Below are 15,537 nucleotides of genomic sequence, written 5' to 3' on the forward strand. Positions count from 1 at the left end.
CCCTAGTCTCTCTTCTTAAATCCCCCTACCTACGGCTGCCGAGGTTGACCGCGCGGCGGGAGTCTCCCCGACAGTCCTGGCCTTCCCCCGCCCCCCGGGTTGGTTTTTCCCAGCTGCGGAGGTTGGGAGGTTGGGCCGGGGCTGGGGTGCGAAGAGAGTCGGCGCCCGCAGCGCGGAGCCGGGAAGTCGTCGCTACTCTGGTGGAACTCAGAGTTGGGTCTGGAGGCGGCGGACGCGGAGGTGAGCAGTGGGAGCCCGCGGCCTGGGAGAGACCCAGGAGGCGTCGTTGGGGCCTCTCCCCATCCTCGGGTGGAGAGTAGCGTTGGTTCGGGTGGCCACTGTACCCCGAGTCCTACTGCTGCTTTGTTCCCAGACTCTCCCCTCCTCTTTGGAGATGACTTGAACCCCTTTGGGATCCCAGGGGCTGGCAGGGCGCGGGCTGGGGGGCGACAGTTGTAGCTCCACTTCCTGCTAATGCGAGAAGGTACAAAAAGACATCAAAAAGTCCTGTAACCTGAAACTTCCCTCGCATCCTAACCGGGACCGGGTGGAGAGGTCCGGGCGGGGGCGGAGACAGCCGGAGGCCGACCTTCCGCCGAGGCGGTGCGGGAAGGAACCGGGAGAGGGAGAAGTTTGGTAGGGAAGGAATTGGGGATTAAGCGAGAAGTTAGACGAGGGAGATGAGTCTCCTCGGGAAAGGTGAAGGGCGGGAGGCCGGTCCGGTTTATTTAGTGTGGGCCAGGGGAGAAGGAAGACTTTGCGCTCTGGGTGTCGGATGCGCGTCCCCCTCCGGAGTAAGAGTGACCGGAGGGGTTGGGGAGGCGAGGCCGGGGCGGGCTTTCGGAGGGAGGTCTCTGGGACAGAGTGGAGACGACTAGACTCGAAAAGGCTGGTTTTTGCACTCCGGAAGCCGCGGCAGCCACCGCTGCTCACGCCTCTCTCCTGCTTGTCCCAGGTCCCTCAGAGGCTCCAGCGAGGGGCGCCAACAAGAGGCGAAGAGGTGCCACCGGGGCGGCGGCAGGAAGAGGAGCGGGAGCAGGAGCGCGGAGCCGAGCGTCCCGACCCGCCGTGCGTACTTTCTGGAGGGAAGGGGCGGGGGAATCGGCCCCGGAGGGAAGCGCCCGGTGGCGAGGGGGTTAGCCAAGTTCCGGCTGCGGCGCCACTCCCTCGCTTCCACGAGAGGAAAGTTTTTTTTTCCAGACGCTTCCGCCGGCTCGCGCCCTCCAGGCCCAGCCACCCGAGCCTTCGGAGCGGGCGCCGTCCCAGCCCAGCTCCGGGGAAACGCGAGCCGCGATGCCTGGGGGGTGCTCCCGGGGCCCCGCCGCCGGGGACGGGCGGCTGCGGCTGGCGCGACTGGCGCTGGTCCTCCTGGGCTGGGTCTCCTCGTCTTCTCCCACCTCCTCGGCATCCTCCTTCTCCTCCTCGGCGCCGTTCCTGGCTTCCGCCGTGTCCGCCCAGCTCCCGCTGCCCGACCAGTGCCCCGCGCTGTGCGAGTGCTCCGAGGCGGCGCGCACAGTCAAGTGCGTTAACCGCAACCTGACCGAGGTGCCCACGGACCTGCCCCCCTACGTGCGCAACCTCTTCCTTACCGGCAACCAGCTGGCCGTGCTCCCTGCCGGCGCCTTCGCCCGCCGGCCGCCGCTGGCGGAGCTGGCCGCGCTCAACCTCAGCGGCAGCCGCCTGGACGAGGTGCGCGCGGGCGCCTTCGAGCATCTGCCCAGCCTGCGCCAGCTCGACCTCAGCCACAACCCACTGGCCGACCTCAGCCCCTTCGCTTTCTCTGGCAGCAATGCCAGTGTCTCGGCCCCCAGTCCCCTTGTGGAACTGATCCTGAACCACATCGTGCCCCCTGAAGATGAGCGGCAGAACCGGAGCTTCGAGGGCATGGTGGTGGCGGCCCTGCTGGCCGGCCGTGCACTGCAGGGGCTCCACCGCTTGGAGCTGGCCAGCAACCACTTCCTTTACCTGCCGCGGGATGTGCTGGCCCAACTGCCCAGCCTCAGGCACCTGGACTTAAGTAACAATTCGCTAGTGAGCCTGACCTACGTGTCCTTCCGCAACCTGACACATCTAGAAAGCCTCCACCTGGAGGACAATGCCCTCAAGGTCCTTCACAATGGCACCGTGGCTGAGTTGCAAGGTCTACCCCACATTAGGGTCTTCCTGGACAACAATCCCTGGGTCTGCGACTGCCACATGGTAGACATGGTGACCTGGCTCAAGGAAACAGAGGTAGTGCAGGGAAAAGACCGGCTCACCTGTGCATATCCGGAAAAAATGAGGAATCGGGTCCTCTTGGAACTCAACAGTGCTGACCTGGACTGTGACCCGATTCTTCCCCCATCCCTGCAAACCTCTTATGTCTTCCTGGGTATTGTTTTGGCCCTGATAGGCGCTATTTTCCTCCTGGTTTTGTATTTGAACCGCAAGGGGATAAAAAAGTGGATGCATAACATCAGAGATGCCTGCAGGGATCACATGGAAGGGTATCATTACAGATATGAAATCAATGCGGACCCCAGATTAACAAACCTCAGTTCTAACTCGGATGTCTGAGAAATATTAAGAGGACAGACCAAGAACAACTCTGCATGAGGTGTAGACTTAAGCTTTATCCCTACTAGGCTTGCTCCACTTTTATCCTCCACTATAGACACAACGGACTTTGACTAAACGCAGTGAAGGGGATTTGCTTCCTTGTTATGTAAAGTTTCTTGGTGTGTTCTGTTAATGTAAGACGATGAACAATTGTATATAGTGTTTTACCCTCTTATTTTTCTTGGAACTCCTCAACACGTATGGAGGGATTTTTCAGGTTTCAGCATGAACATGGACTTCTTGCTGTCTGTCTCTGTCTTAGTACAGTTCAAGGTGTAGCAAGTGTACCCACACAGATAGCATTCAACAAAAGCTGCCTCAACTTTTTCGAGAAAAATACTTTATTCATAAATATCAGTTTTATTCTCATGTACCTAAGTTGTGGAGAAAATAATTGCATCCTATAAACTGCCTGCAGACGTTAGCAGGCTCTTCAAAATAACTCCATAGTACACAGGAGCACCTGCATCCAAGAGCATGCTTACATTTTACTGTTCTGCATATTACAAAAAATAACTTGCAACTTCGTAACTTCTTTGACAAAGTAAATTACTTTTTTGATTGCAGTTTATATGAAAATGTACTGATTTTTTTTAAATAAACTGCATCCAGATTCAACCGACTGAATTGTTAAAAAAAAAAAAATAAAGATTCTTAAAAGAATTACAGTGTGTGCAAGTTTGCTTTGAAAAAAGGATGAAGGGCAGGGGTATTCAATGGTCTTGGTTCCGATGATAATTATTACTTAACATAGCTGAGAATCAAACTGTAGCAATGTCTAATATAAACAGACTTGGGAGATCGTTTCGAAATGGTGGATCCTTTTAGTATTTATTTAAATGGAGAGTTTGAGTATTCATATGACTGTATGGTCCCAAAGTTAATGCTATTTATGAAACAGTTTTGTAAGAGCATAATGAAGTTGGTAAAAGCTAACCGTTCTGTACAATAAACAGTTCCCAGTTTGGGGCTTTTTCAAGGCTAATGAAGTTATTGTTGGTCTAGAAAAATAGTATTTACCTAATAAAACTCTGTTTGAAATTGTTCTGTGGATTTTTAGAGCAGAATTTGAAACAAATGTAATGCAAATAAATATGAAGATAAAATGTCTTGACAATATTCTGAAATAAAAGATAAAATATAAATTTAAAAAATATTTCTCAATGTCATAATGTAAATTGAAACTTAGATTTTCTTGAGGATATTTTCAAAAAAACATTTAAAGTGGAACATAAATGGTCTTTAGTTTATCAGAGACCCAGCTAATATGTTTAAAAAGTTGACATGGTTGAATATGAACTTGAGGAAATAACCACAGATAAATGTCTACATCTGTAAACACGTGTCTCAAGTATTTATAGGTTCTTATCTTCAGTTCAGTGTTTAAGAATTTGAGGATACTTTGATTTTAGCTAAGCTGTTCATAATGTAAGTATATACACCTTTGTGAAGAATAAATCACATTTAGGTGTAAATACAGGCAATCATTAATTGATACATCCATAATATACAAGGCTTTTGTTATTTTTTCAGTTTATTATCTGCCATTTAAGCTGAAAAGGAAATTCCATTAATCAATCTTCAGGCTCTTTCATCAAGTGATTTAAATGTAGCCATTATTGCTTAACTGAAAGTATTAGGTAAACTTGCATCAGTAAGTCTTAGGGCCTGCTTTTCCTTTGAACTGGTTATGTCCTTCAGTGCTTTATGTTTGAAATAAAATCTACATTTTCATATTTTTATGAATAAAATAGGATCAGATAGTATTTTAGGTTCTAGAAATCTTTGCTGATTCCTTCTTTGAATTAAATTCAGAAATTTTCAAAGTAGGGCTAAAAATAAGTAAATCTTCCTTTTTATAGGTTAGAATATATAGTCAGAATACGAAGCTGTAATTCCTTAAATTCCATCAGGCTTGTTTTGTGAAATATAGTGTTTATTATTTAAGGGTTATATTTCAGATCCTATAATTACCTCAGAAAAAGCTAAATATTTGGCACTTAAAATTCCATCAAACAGTTTAAGTGTTCATCAGAAATTCCTAAACTGTCTGGTTGCCATTATTTGGTAAGAACAAGAGATACTAATCTGTCAAAAATAGTGACCACTATCTTAGTAAACTGTTGATGGACTTAGTAAGTCTTCTGATATTGTAGGAAACAAATTATAATATTGACAGAGTCTCTATTGAGAAGAATTGTTTCTTCATCACATGATAATCTAACAGTTTAAAGTGGAGCTTTATCTAAGAACCAGGAAAGCAGCAGATTCATTAGTCTAGCTTTTCTCATCAACTCTTTGAAGCAATGATGAATCTGATAAAGTGAAGCCAAGTTTTCCCTGTTAGGTAGATGGCTTCTTTGAAGTTATAATTTATTGCTTCTTTTTCATCCCCCTACTTATTCTCTTGGATGGACTTTCCAATTGCCACTGCTTCGTTTTCCATCACATCACTCCTTCCTGTTCTCCAAAATATGGAAATAAAAAGTCAATAAAAAGAAAGAACACCTTATTCTTAAGATAAAAAATTGTTATTATTTGACAACTAATTAATATTTTGCAGCCCTAATATTCTTAAGTCTATAAGCCTATAAAACATTCTAAGTTCCTTGGAAGATAGAGGCTATATAAATTCAATAAGTGTAAGGGAATATGGGAAAAATAAAAGTATCACTTTATTTAAAAATAAGACGTCTGTTTTAAATACTATTCTTACTATTAATGCATTGTTGACTCTAGAAACCTGCAAGTATCCATTTTTAAAATTTTATTTTAGTTGGTAATACTCTTTATTACTGAACGTAAAATTTTCAACATAAAACACCATTTATCCTTTACAAGTTTCATTTGAAGAAAGTTAGAAAAAATACTTAGAAATTCAAAGACTTGATAAATCCCTTAATTTAAAAAGCTATTCAACTATCCCATAAATTTGTATTTAAAGTAGCAAAAATTTTAGGATAATACAGCTATTTGGCCCTGAATTATAACTGCCCCCTTTGATTGTAACCATTCAGTTTGCAGCATTTGTTTTTGTAATGGCAGTTTGACTGCTATGAGTGTGATTCAATGGTAACATACAAGGCAAATTTGTACAGGAGCTGATAGATTTTTCTAACAAAATAAGGAGACTGAAGCACATTGAATAGGATTTTTTAAATGAATAGGATTTTTTAAAGGAAAAAGAGTAGGAGCTGGGGGGGAAGGCTGGTTGAAATAAATGAGCAAATCACAAATAATAAATCCTTTAGAAATATCTTGATTGGCAGTAAGTGTGGATTATGCTCATCTCAGTATTTAATTAGAAATATCTTTGTCTTTTGTCTTTTTAATTAAAGTGGCTGTAAAAAAGAAGGTCCAGATGAACTGAGATTGTTTGCTTAGGAATTCTGTTTTACTCTTTTCCTTTTACCTGATGTTCTAAAACAGGGCTTACCTTGTTGAGGACCTTAGAGGCTTTGCAACTCTAGATTGTGACTCTTTCATATCATTTTAGTTTTTCTCCCAAGACTACACTAAAGGAGACATGAGATTTGCAAGGTTAAAAACAATTTTGCATGTGCTTCCTCCTGCTCCCAAATCCAGTCATCCAGCTTTCAGAGCAGCACCGTAAAGTGAAGACAGTCATTTATTAGATGAAATTCTGGTTTCACTTTTACACTTGTGCAAGCATTTTTAACAGTAAAGGAGAGGAAAGGGAGGAATTTATATTTCTAGATAATATATGAAAATTACCTTGATATTGTATTTTTAAGATCTTTCACCAATACTGCAGTGCTGCACTAGAAATAATTAGTTTAAGAAAATACATTCAACATTGTCCAGGTGATCCTGTCACCTTTTAGATGACGAAAAACATCTTCTTGAGGTTGTTTTGTACAGTTATTTTCCCATTGTTACTCTTAGAGACTTTTGTTTCAAAAAGGCAGGCTCATTTTATTTTGTTTTATCTTAGAACATTTTAGCAGCTCTTTGTCATGGGTTAAAAAAATCTAGAATTAAAAAAATGTTTAATATATGATTTATATAATTTTGACAAGAACTACTAAGAATACAAATTCTTAGTAGTTCAAAATTGGAAGCGCTCTTAGAAGTGTCAAGCTCAGCTTTCCATTCCGCAAATGAAGTAACTGGTAATTGTGACTTATTATGTTATACAGTGACAACCAGGACAAAATCCTAGGGTTCTAGATTCCCCTTCTGGTGCTCTTTTTACCAGATGATGGCATTACTAATTGCCTACCTTGAGGCCTTTGAAATCCCCATGTCTAATAAAAAAAGGCAATTGCTTTGGTGAATTTATTTGTTTTATTGTTGTTGCTTTGAGTGAATGCTTCAGTTTGCTCTAGATTTTACTTCCAGTTTGTTAAAAATTACCATGTTTTAACCCCCAAAAACATTTAATGTTTTCAAAATGATTTTTTCATAACAAATCTTATGAGTCTATTATATAATAGGAAGTATTTTGGAAATTTAATGGTGATATTTCTTTGGAAAAGAAAAATAAAAACTCTGGAATACAGTGCTGGTTTGTATAATTCAACCTTAAATGTGAGTTAAGCTCAGCTGGTGAGAAAACTAAACAAATGAGACCAAGTTCATGACCATTAAGTCAGTCAGTCACCAGGTGAGACAGTCAGCTTTGCATTCTCTGCTGTGTTCTCCTAGCTCACGCCCACTCCAGGTGCATGCTGCCATCCTCCAAGGGCCCGGACCAAACAGGGAAGTTAAATCAATGCGAATCCATTATCACCCTGGAAAACCATGGGACTGACCGCCAAACACTGCCAGCTTGGCTGCTGAAGTGCCAGGTTACTGTCTTTACATATGCAGGACACACACTACATCTCAATTTTCTCACATCGTGGTATTTATGCTGCAGATTGCAAAAGACTTATAATTTATGTGAATTTTGGGAAGCTAGCATGAGTACCTTTCAGGGTATTGCATGGGAAATTAATTAGGTTTACTTTATTATTTTTAAAAAGTGTGGGTTAAGATTAAGCAACATGATTACTATATCATACACTTACACGTAAATGTTTATAAAAACAGAAATACAGTTTATATTTAGCTGACATTTTATGATGATAGGACTTACTTGTGGTTCACAATTTAACTTGGTTAATGTAAGGAACCATTTGGTCTAAGGAAGCAGAAGCTTAAGATATGACCCTCTATAATACTTTTTGTGAAAAGTAAATATTAAAAATATGTTTTAAAGAACCGAGGATGTTATCGAGATAGGCTTTAAAAAAAAAAACAAACGAAAGTTTATAGATTTATTTTCCCCTTCCCCTTACAGTTCTTTTTTTTTTTTTTTTTTTTTTTTGTTTGAGACACAGTCTTGCTCTGTTGCCCAGGCTGGAGTGTGGTGGCATGATCTCAGCTCACTGCAACCTCTGCCTCCTGGGTTCAAGTAATTATCCTGCCTCAGCCTCCCGAGTACCTGGGATTACAGGCGTGCACCACCATGCCCAGCTAATTTTTGTATTTTTAGTAGAGATGGGGTTTCACCATGTTGGCCAGGCTGGTCTTGAACTCCTGATCTCAAGTGATTCGCCCACCTTGGCCTCCCAAACTGCTGGGATTACAGGTATGAGCCACCATGCCCAGCCATCAGTTCTGTTTCTATTACTTTTTACTTTCTTCCTCCCAAGAGAGCCATGACACACAACATTTCAAGGTGACTTTACCCAGGGGAATTGGACTGACTGGACCATTAGGTGGGTCAGTTTACAAATACAAGTGACTCTATGACAGTTTCTCTCAATTTTACGATACAGTATTACATCGTATTCAAGGAGGACTTTAATTTTCAATCGTACACATTCTGTGTTGATTCTTATAGACCATTTCAACACTGGCTATAAAACACTTAAAAAACATTTTTAAATTAACTCATGTTTTGTAGAATATTTTGAAGTACAGGAAGGGAAAAGTACCATGAGTAACACTATGACTAAGGAAAAAAGAAGTGCTAATATTGGGATAAGTGGCCTTCTCTTTATTTCACATATATCCTGCCTTTTCAGTTACACTTTTTTGAGCATTCTCCACTACTATGAAAAACTATTTTAACATCTGGTTCTAATGTACTGCAGACAATCATATGTTTTATACATAAAGGATATTGCTTGCAGTTTTAACTTATGTTCTAATAAGCATTGTTGTACCCCGCTGTGTTTCTACCTTTTGCATTTTTCCCTTAAGGTAGATCCTTGAGGGAGAATTACTAGATCCGAGGGTATAATCTCTTTTTTTCTAACTTCAAAAAATATTTTTGATGCCTATTTAAATTAGGATGATGAAATATAGATCATAGCTCACTATATGTTTTAAGAGTTTCACGTCAAACTTTACATAGTAACGAAATGTCTGTGGACAAGATTTTGAACAGAAGTAAATATGGACCAAGTTGTCAACTAACTTGTCACTGTTTTAAATCCATAAATTTATATTCTTTGTTAAAATAACAAATTTAGAAGATAGCTAAGCCCATAGCCCAGTTATGAGTGAGTGTGTGTGTGTGTGTATGTGTGTGTGTGTGTGTGAGTCAGGGTGGGGAAAGACAATGTGGGGTATGGAGGAACATCTGGGAAATAAATTTAGCTAGTTATGAGTTAGGAAGCAGTTATTAAGACAAACCTTTATCTTTGCCGAATTCTACTCTTTTATTTATTTTTTTTAGATGACTTGTATGGGTATACTTAGAATTAAGTGAGATTTCATACAAGTGAATTAATTGTACTAATCTTCTTGTTAATTTGCTTTAAAATTTTAGTAAGTTCCCATGAATCATTTTTTCAGATCTTGCATTGGATTTTTAGAAATGAGTTTCTGAGATAAACTTGCTTCTAATCTAGTTGTGAGGACAAGGAATGATAATAACTAACATTTCGTGGAGTGCAGCTTTTCACATATAAGATTTATTCTCATTTGAAGAGGAAATTGAGGCTTACAGAGGATAGATGACTTGCCCAAGAACAACTTGGTAGTAAGAATCAGTTATGGGATTTGAACTGTTGTTTTTTTCTGGGGAGGGTGTTGGGGGAGCCTTCAGGATCCAAGCGCTTAAGTCCTGCTCTAGAGGAGATGTGAATGACGATCATGTCTGTGCTTTTTCTAGCATAGAACATGATAAACACCACCAGAGATTTAAACAAGGTGATATCAGGTTCAAAGTAAGGAGAGATCTTGTCTGGTCAGGAGAATCCAAAAAGGGTTCATGGAAGAGTTAGCTTTTAAGATGATTTTGAAGAAGAGGCAAAGAGAGATGATGGGTAGAAAAGAAAACTCAGGACAGAGAGAACAGCATAAGCAAAGAGAATGGAGGCAATTGAAGACCAAGTGTTTTCTGGGAACAGTAAGATTTGAAATGTAATGTTTACAAAGGAGAATAGTGGAGTATAAGACTAGAAAGATAAATTTATCTTTCTAGATGGAAGCTATCATAAATAGTTTCTATACAATTTAGTGGACAGTGGGGGAGCTCTTGGAAGTCTACGAGCAAAGGAGTTATATGCATAGCTGTGGCTGTACCCAACAAAGATGAGATCAACCCCCTTCCCAAGTTGGTTTGGATCTCAAGACTGATGAGACCACACACACACCAAGAGAGTATGCACAGGTTTATTACTTACATAATGTGACTTTTTGGGGAGAGCAGGACTTGGCTTTGTTTTTCATTGTGATCAGGGTTGGGGCCACGTGGAGGCTTCAGGTTTGTATGGTCTTCACATTCCAGCAGATGCCAAGGGATGAAGTTCATGGGCCCTATTATAGGCTTGCTCAGATATGGGACAAAAAGTGGGAGGAGGAGGAATGGATCTTAAAAACTATGAGTACTCAGACATCACAAATGGAGTCAGACTCTATTACAATTCACCACTGATGTTTGATTGATGACTGAAATGTGCCAGGGCTGATTTAATTGATTTTAAACTTGTTTAAATAAACCATTATTGTACTCTATGAGACTTGTAGCATGAGGTCAGTGAGAGAGGTGAGAGTTCCATTGAATGTCTTCTTCAAAAGTCTATAGTGTGTATTTTAAGAAGTGAAATGCAGGCCTTGGTCATCATCAATAATTTCTGGAACTCTGAAGGGGATAAGAAGTTTCTTGGTGAGGCCTTTTAGTTTAGTTTTAGTGTGGGCTGATATGTGACATTTGTTTATATTTTGGCTATCTGTAAGGCAAGAAATTCCCAGAGATTTTGTTTTTAGCCCAAAGTGGGGTGACCTTGGATAAGGAATTGCTATTATTGCTACAGATCAGACTAACTGACTAGATAATTAGTAATGCCCCAATAATGCATACAAATATACATACTGGACCAGTTGTTGGTTAAACATCATGTAGTGCTAAGATGACTGCATGAAGTTTGGTCGGTTGTGCTGGCTCTTGAGTCCCATCCTTGATCAGGGATGTCCTGGTTAGGGAATGAATAGCAGCAGCTCACTAGAGGGCATCATTACATTTTATGGTGACCTTGCATATGAAATCCCTTTTCTGATTACTCAATTGATCCCAAGAGAGTCTCCAGGTGGCCAGTGGGCCTGGAAGAAGGGTGGCCTACAGCACCATTACCTTTGGCAAGGGGCTGAGGACAGGAGAAACCACTTCCTCCTGTAGGTTGGATATGCCAGGAGGCCTAAGTTTGCTTCTGGTCTATAAGTACTATTTCCATTTTCATCCAGAGGCCTCTATAACTAACTGTGCTGATTGTGCAGAGTGCTGTGTCAATGATCCAAGGCATAAGAGGCAGCTGGGTACACAGGATCACAGGCTTAGGGACCATGAGGGTATTTGTCTCCAGAAAGGCCCAATATGCAACCAGCAGTTGATGTTCAAATGGTATGTGGCATGGGACTGAGGAGGGCAGCTTCCTGTATCAAAAGCCTGTGGGCAACTTACAGGTGATCCAGAGACCCCAGGAAGCATGAGACGAGGTTGCTAAAACCTCTACAGTGAGGGAATCTCTGGGGTATATTAAGGAGAGTGCTTATTATGTACAATTTGAACAGATTCTAGAGCGTTTAGTTAAAGGAGACCTCATTCAAGGTGGGCTGTATTAGTCCATTCTCATGTTGCTAATAAAGACGTACCCAAGACTGGGTAATTTATAAAGGAAAGAGGTTTAATTGACTCACAGTTAAGCATGACTGGGGAGGCCTCAGGAAACTTAGAATCATGGCGAAAGGGGATGCAAAAACGTCCTTCACATGGTGGCAACCAGGAGAAGAGCTGAGCTAAAGGCGGAAAAGCCCCTTATAAAACCGTCAGATCCCAGGCTGGCCAATATGGTGAAACCCCATCTCTACTAAAAATACAAAAATTAGCCAGGTGTGGTGGCGCGTGCCTGTAGTCCCAGCTACTTGGGAGGCTGAAGCAGAAGAATTGCTTGAACCCGGGAGGTGGATATTGCAGTGGGCTGATATTGTGCCACTGCACTCTAGCCTGGGCAACAGAGTGAGACTCCGTCTCAAAAAGAAACCAGCCAACCAACCAACCAACCAACCAACCAACAGATCTCATGAGAACTCACTCACTGTCACGAGAACACGTCCCTCCCACAACATGTGGGAATTATGGGAACTACAGTTCAAGATGAGATCTGAGTGGGGACACAGCCAAATCATATCATTCTGCCCCAGCCACTCCCAAATCTCATGTCCTTACATTTCAAAACACAACCATGCCTTCCCAACAGTCCCCAGAGTCTTAACTCATTTCAACATCAACCCAAAAGTCCAAGTCCAAAGTCTCATCTGAGATAAGGCAAGTTCCTTCTGCCTATGAGCCTATAAAATAAAAAGCAAGCCAGATACAATTGGGGTACACACATTGGGTAATTCCAAATGGGAGAAATTGACCAAAACGAAGGGGCTACAGGCCCCATGCAAGTCCAAAATCCAGTAGGGCAGTCATTAAACCTTAGAGTTTTAAAATGATCTCCTTTGACTCTGTGTCTCATATCCAGGTCATGCTGATGCAAGAAGTGGGCTCCCATGGTCCCAGGCAGCTCCACCCCTGTGGCTTTTCAGGGTATAGCACCCTCCCTGGCTGCTTTTTTGGCTGGTGTTGAGTATCTGTGGCTTTTCCAGGCACACGATGCAAGCTGTTAGTGGATCTACAATTCCGGGGTTTCAAGGATGGTGGCCCTCTTCTCACAGCTTCACTAGGCAGTGCCCAGTGGTGAATCTGTGTGGAGGCTCCAACCCCACATTTCCTTTCTGCACTGCCCTAGCAGAGGTTCTCCATAAGGGCTCCACCCCTGCAGCACACCTCTGCCTAGATATCCAGGCATTTCCCTACATCCTCTGAAATCTAGGTGGAGGTTCCCAAACCTCAATTCTATGCACCCTCAGGACCAATACCACATGGAAGCTGCCAAGGCTTAGGGCTTGCAACCTCCAAAGCCACAACCTGAACTGTACCTTGGCCACTTTTAGCCACAGCTGGAGCAGCTGGGACACAGGGCACCAAGTCTGAGGCTGCACACAGCAGGGGGGCCTTGGACCTGGCCCAGGAAACCATTTTTCCCTCCTAGGCCTCTGGGCCTGTGATGGGAGGGGCTGCTGGGAAGGTCTCTGACATCCCCTGGAGACATTTTCCCCTTTGTCTTGGTGAATAGCATTTGTCTCCTCATTACTTATGCAAGTTTCTGCAGCAGGCTTGAATTTCTTCCCAGAAAATGGGTTTTTCTTTTCAGTTTCATTGTCAGGCTGCAAAGTCTTCTAACTTTTATGCTCTGCTTCCTCTTGAATGCTTTGCTGCTTAGAAATTTCTTCTACCAGATACCCTAAATCATCTCTCTCAAGTTCAAAGTTCCACAGATCTGTAGAGCAGGGGAAAAAATGCCACCCGTCTCTTTGCATAGCAAGAGTGGCCTTTACTCCAATTCCCAACAAGTTCCTCACCTCCATCTGAGACCACCTCAGCCTGGACTTTATTGTTCATATCACTATCAGCATTTCAGTCAAAGCCATTCAACAAGTCTCTAGGAAGTTCCAGACTTTCTCACATGTCCCTGTCTTCTGAGCCCTCTAAGTCTCTAGGAAGAGACACATTTTCCTGTCTTCTTCTGAGCCCTCCAAATTGTTCCAACCTCTGCCTGTTACCCAGTTCCAAAGTCACTTCCACATTTGTGGGTGTCTTTACAGTAGCACTGTACTACCTGGTACCAATTTACTGTATTAGTCTGTTCTCACACTGCTAATAAAGACATACCCGAGACTGGGTAATTTAAAAGGAAAGAGGTTTAATTGACTCACAGTTCAGCATGGCTGGGAAGGCCTCAGGAAACTTAGAATCATGGCAGAAGGAGAAACTAAAACATCCTCTAAACATGGCGGCAGCAAGGAGAAGTGCCGAGCAAAAGAGAGAAAAGCCCCTTATAAAACCATCAGATCTCATGATAACTCACTCACTATCATGAGAACAGCTGCATGGGGGTCACCACCCCCATGATTTGATTATCTCCCACCAGGTCCCTCCCACAACATGTGGGAATTATGGGAACTATAATTCAAGTTGAGATTTGGGTGAGGACACAGCCAAACTATATCATGGGCCAGTTTGCAAGTAACAGCATAAGTGAACTTAAGTAAAATTTGTAAGTGAGGAGTATTTGCCTTCAGAAGCCTAAAAAGTCCTAAAAGATTGTTTGCTTATCTTAACATTGCAGGTGTTAAGAGAGGGCCACTAATTGTTTTCTGATAGTATCAGAGCTGGAGTAGTCCTTGACTGACAAAATAATTCCCAGTAATTTAACTGATATGGCAGGGCCTTGTACTTTTTGTTGGGCAATGCCCATTTCTTTTTGTGAGTATTTGTATTTTTTGAATGAGTATGTCAAATGAATCTTTGAAGAGGAGGATGCCATCAATGTAATATCATATCTGTGTTCCTGGAGGAAGGTGTATGTGCTGAAGATCATGGCAGCAGAGATTGTGTGGGAGGGTAGGGTTGTTGAGATACCTCATGGACAGTCAGGTAAAGTTGTATTGTGTCCCTTTGAAGGTGAAGGCAAATTGGAACTGAGAGGCTGTTGAAATAGAAACTTAATAGAACATATTTGCCACATGTATAATAGGAAAGCATTTTCCAGTTACTGATTGGATAGAGTCAATAATTTCAATAATAGCAGGTATGAGAGCCTTAATTGAGGCACCATGGCATTAAGGTTGTGATAATCTGCTGTTAGATGCCATTCATTTTTATCAAGTTTGAGCGTTGGCCAAACTGGGCAATTAAAAGGGAAAATAGCAGGAATGATGGCGCCTTCCTTTTGGAAGTCTTAGATGGTGGGTTTTAATTCCTGTAGGTCTTGGTTTAATCTATATTGGACTTTTTAACTATTTTAGCTGTGAGGGAAGGTCCATGGTCTTGGTTTAATCTATATTGGACTATATTAACTAATTTAGCTGTGAGGGAAGGTCCATGGGGTCGCATTTTGGTAAGCCAATTTTAAGTGCCAAAAACTTAATTTTATTGGGAGACTGAGGCAGGCAGATCACGAGGTCAGGAGATCGAGACCATCCTGGCTAACATGGTGAAACCCCGTCACCACTAAAAATACAAAAAATTAGCTGGGCGTGTTGGCGGATGCCTGTAGTCCCAGCTCCTTGGGAGGCTGAGGCAGGAGAATGGCATGAACCCGGGAGGCGGAGCTTGCAGTGAGCCGAGATCACGCCACCACACTCCAGCCTGGGTGACAGAGTGAGACTCCATCTCAAAAAAAAAAAAAATTAATTTTATTTCGATTTATTGCTTGTGAGGTAAAGGATTCATGCGCACTATGGGATATTTTAGGTCAATGGGCACTGTGACTTATCGGAAATTTAGTTAAGGCAATAGTATCAGTGGTAAAGGAGAGACATGAATAATTGTCATCAAAGACAGTGAGCAAGCTAAGAGCAAGAAAAGAAGGACTC

At 42.4% G+C, this 15,537-nt stretch overlaps 1 protein-coding gene across 1 annotated transcript; it reads left to right on the plus strand.

Moving 5' to 3' along the window:
- Positions 1-505: 505 nt before the first annotated feature.
- On the plus strand, positions 506-3,261 carry TPBG (trophoblast glycoprotein). The gene is made up of 2 exons (XM_054492542.2): positions 506-636; positions 956-3,261. Exon 2 carries the CDS (start codon positions 1,294-1,296, stop codon positions 2,554-2,556), a length of 1,263 nt encoding a protein of 420 aa, XP_054348517.1. The 5' UTR covers positions 506-636; positions 956-1,293; the 3' UTR covers positions 2,557-3,261.
- The last annotated feature ends 12,276 nt before the right edge of the window (positions 3,262-15,537 follow it).

Source organism: Pongo pygmaeus, chromosome 5 (genome assembly GCF_028885625.2).
Source record: "Pongo pygmaeus isolate AG05252 chromosome 5, NHGRI_mPonPyg2-v2.0_pri, whole genome shotgun sequence".
Classification (NCBI taxonomy): Eukaryota; Metazoa; Chordata; class Mammalia; order Primates; family Hominidae; genus Pongo; species Pongo pygmaeus.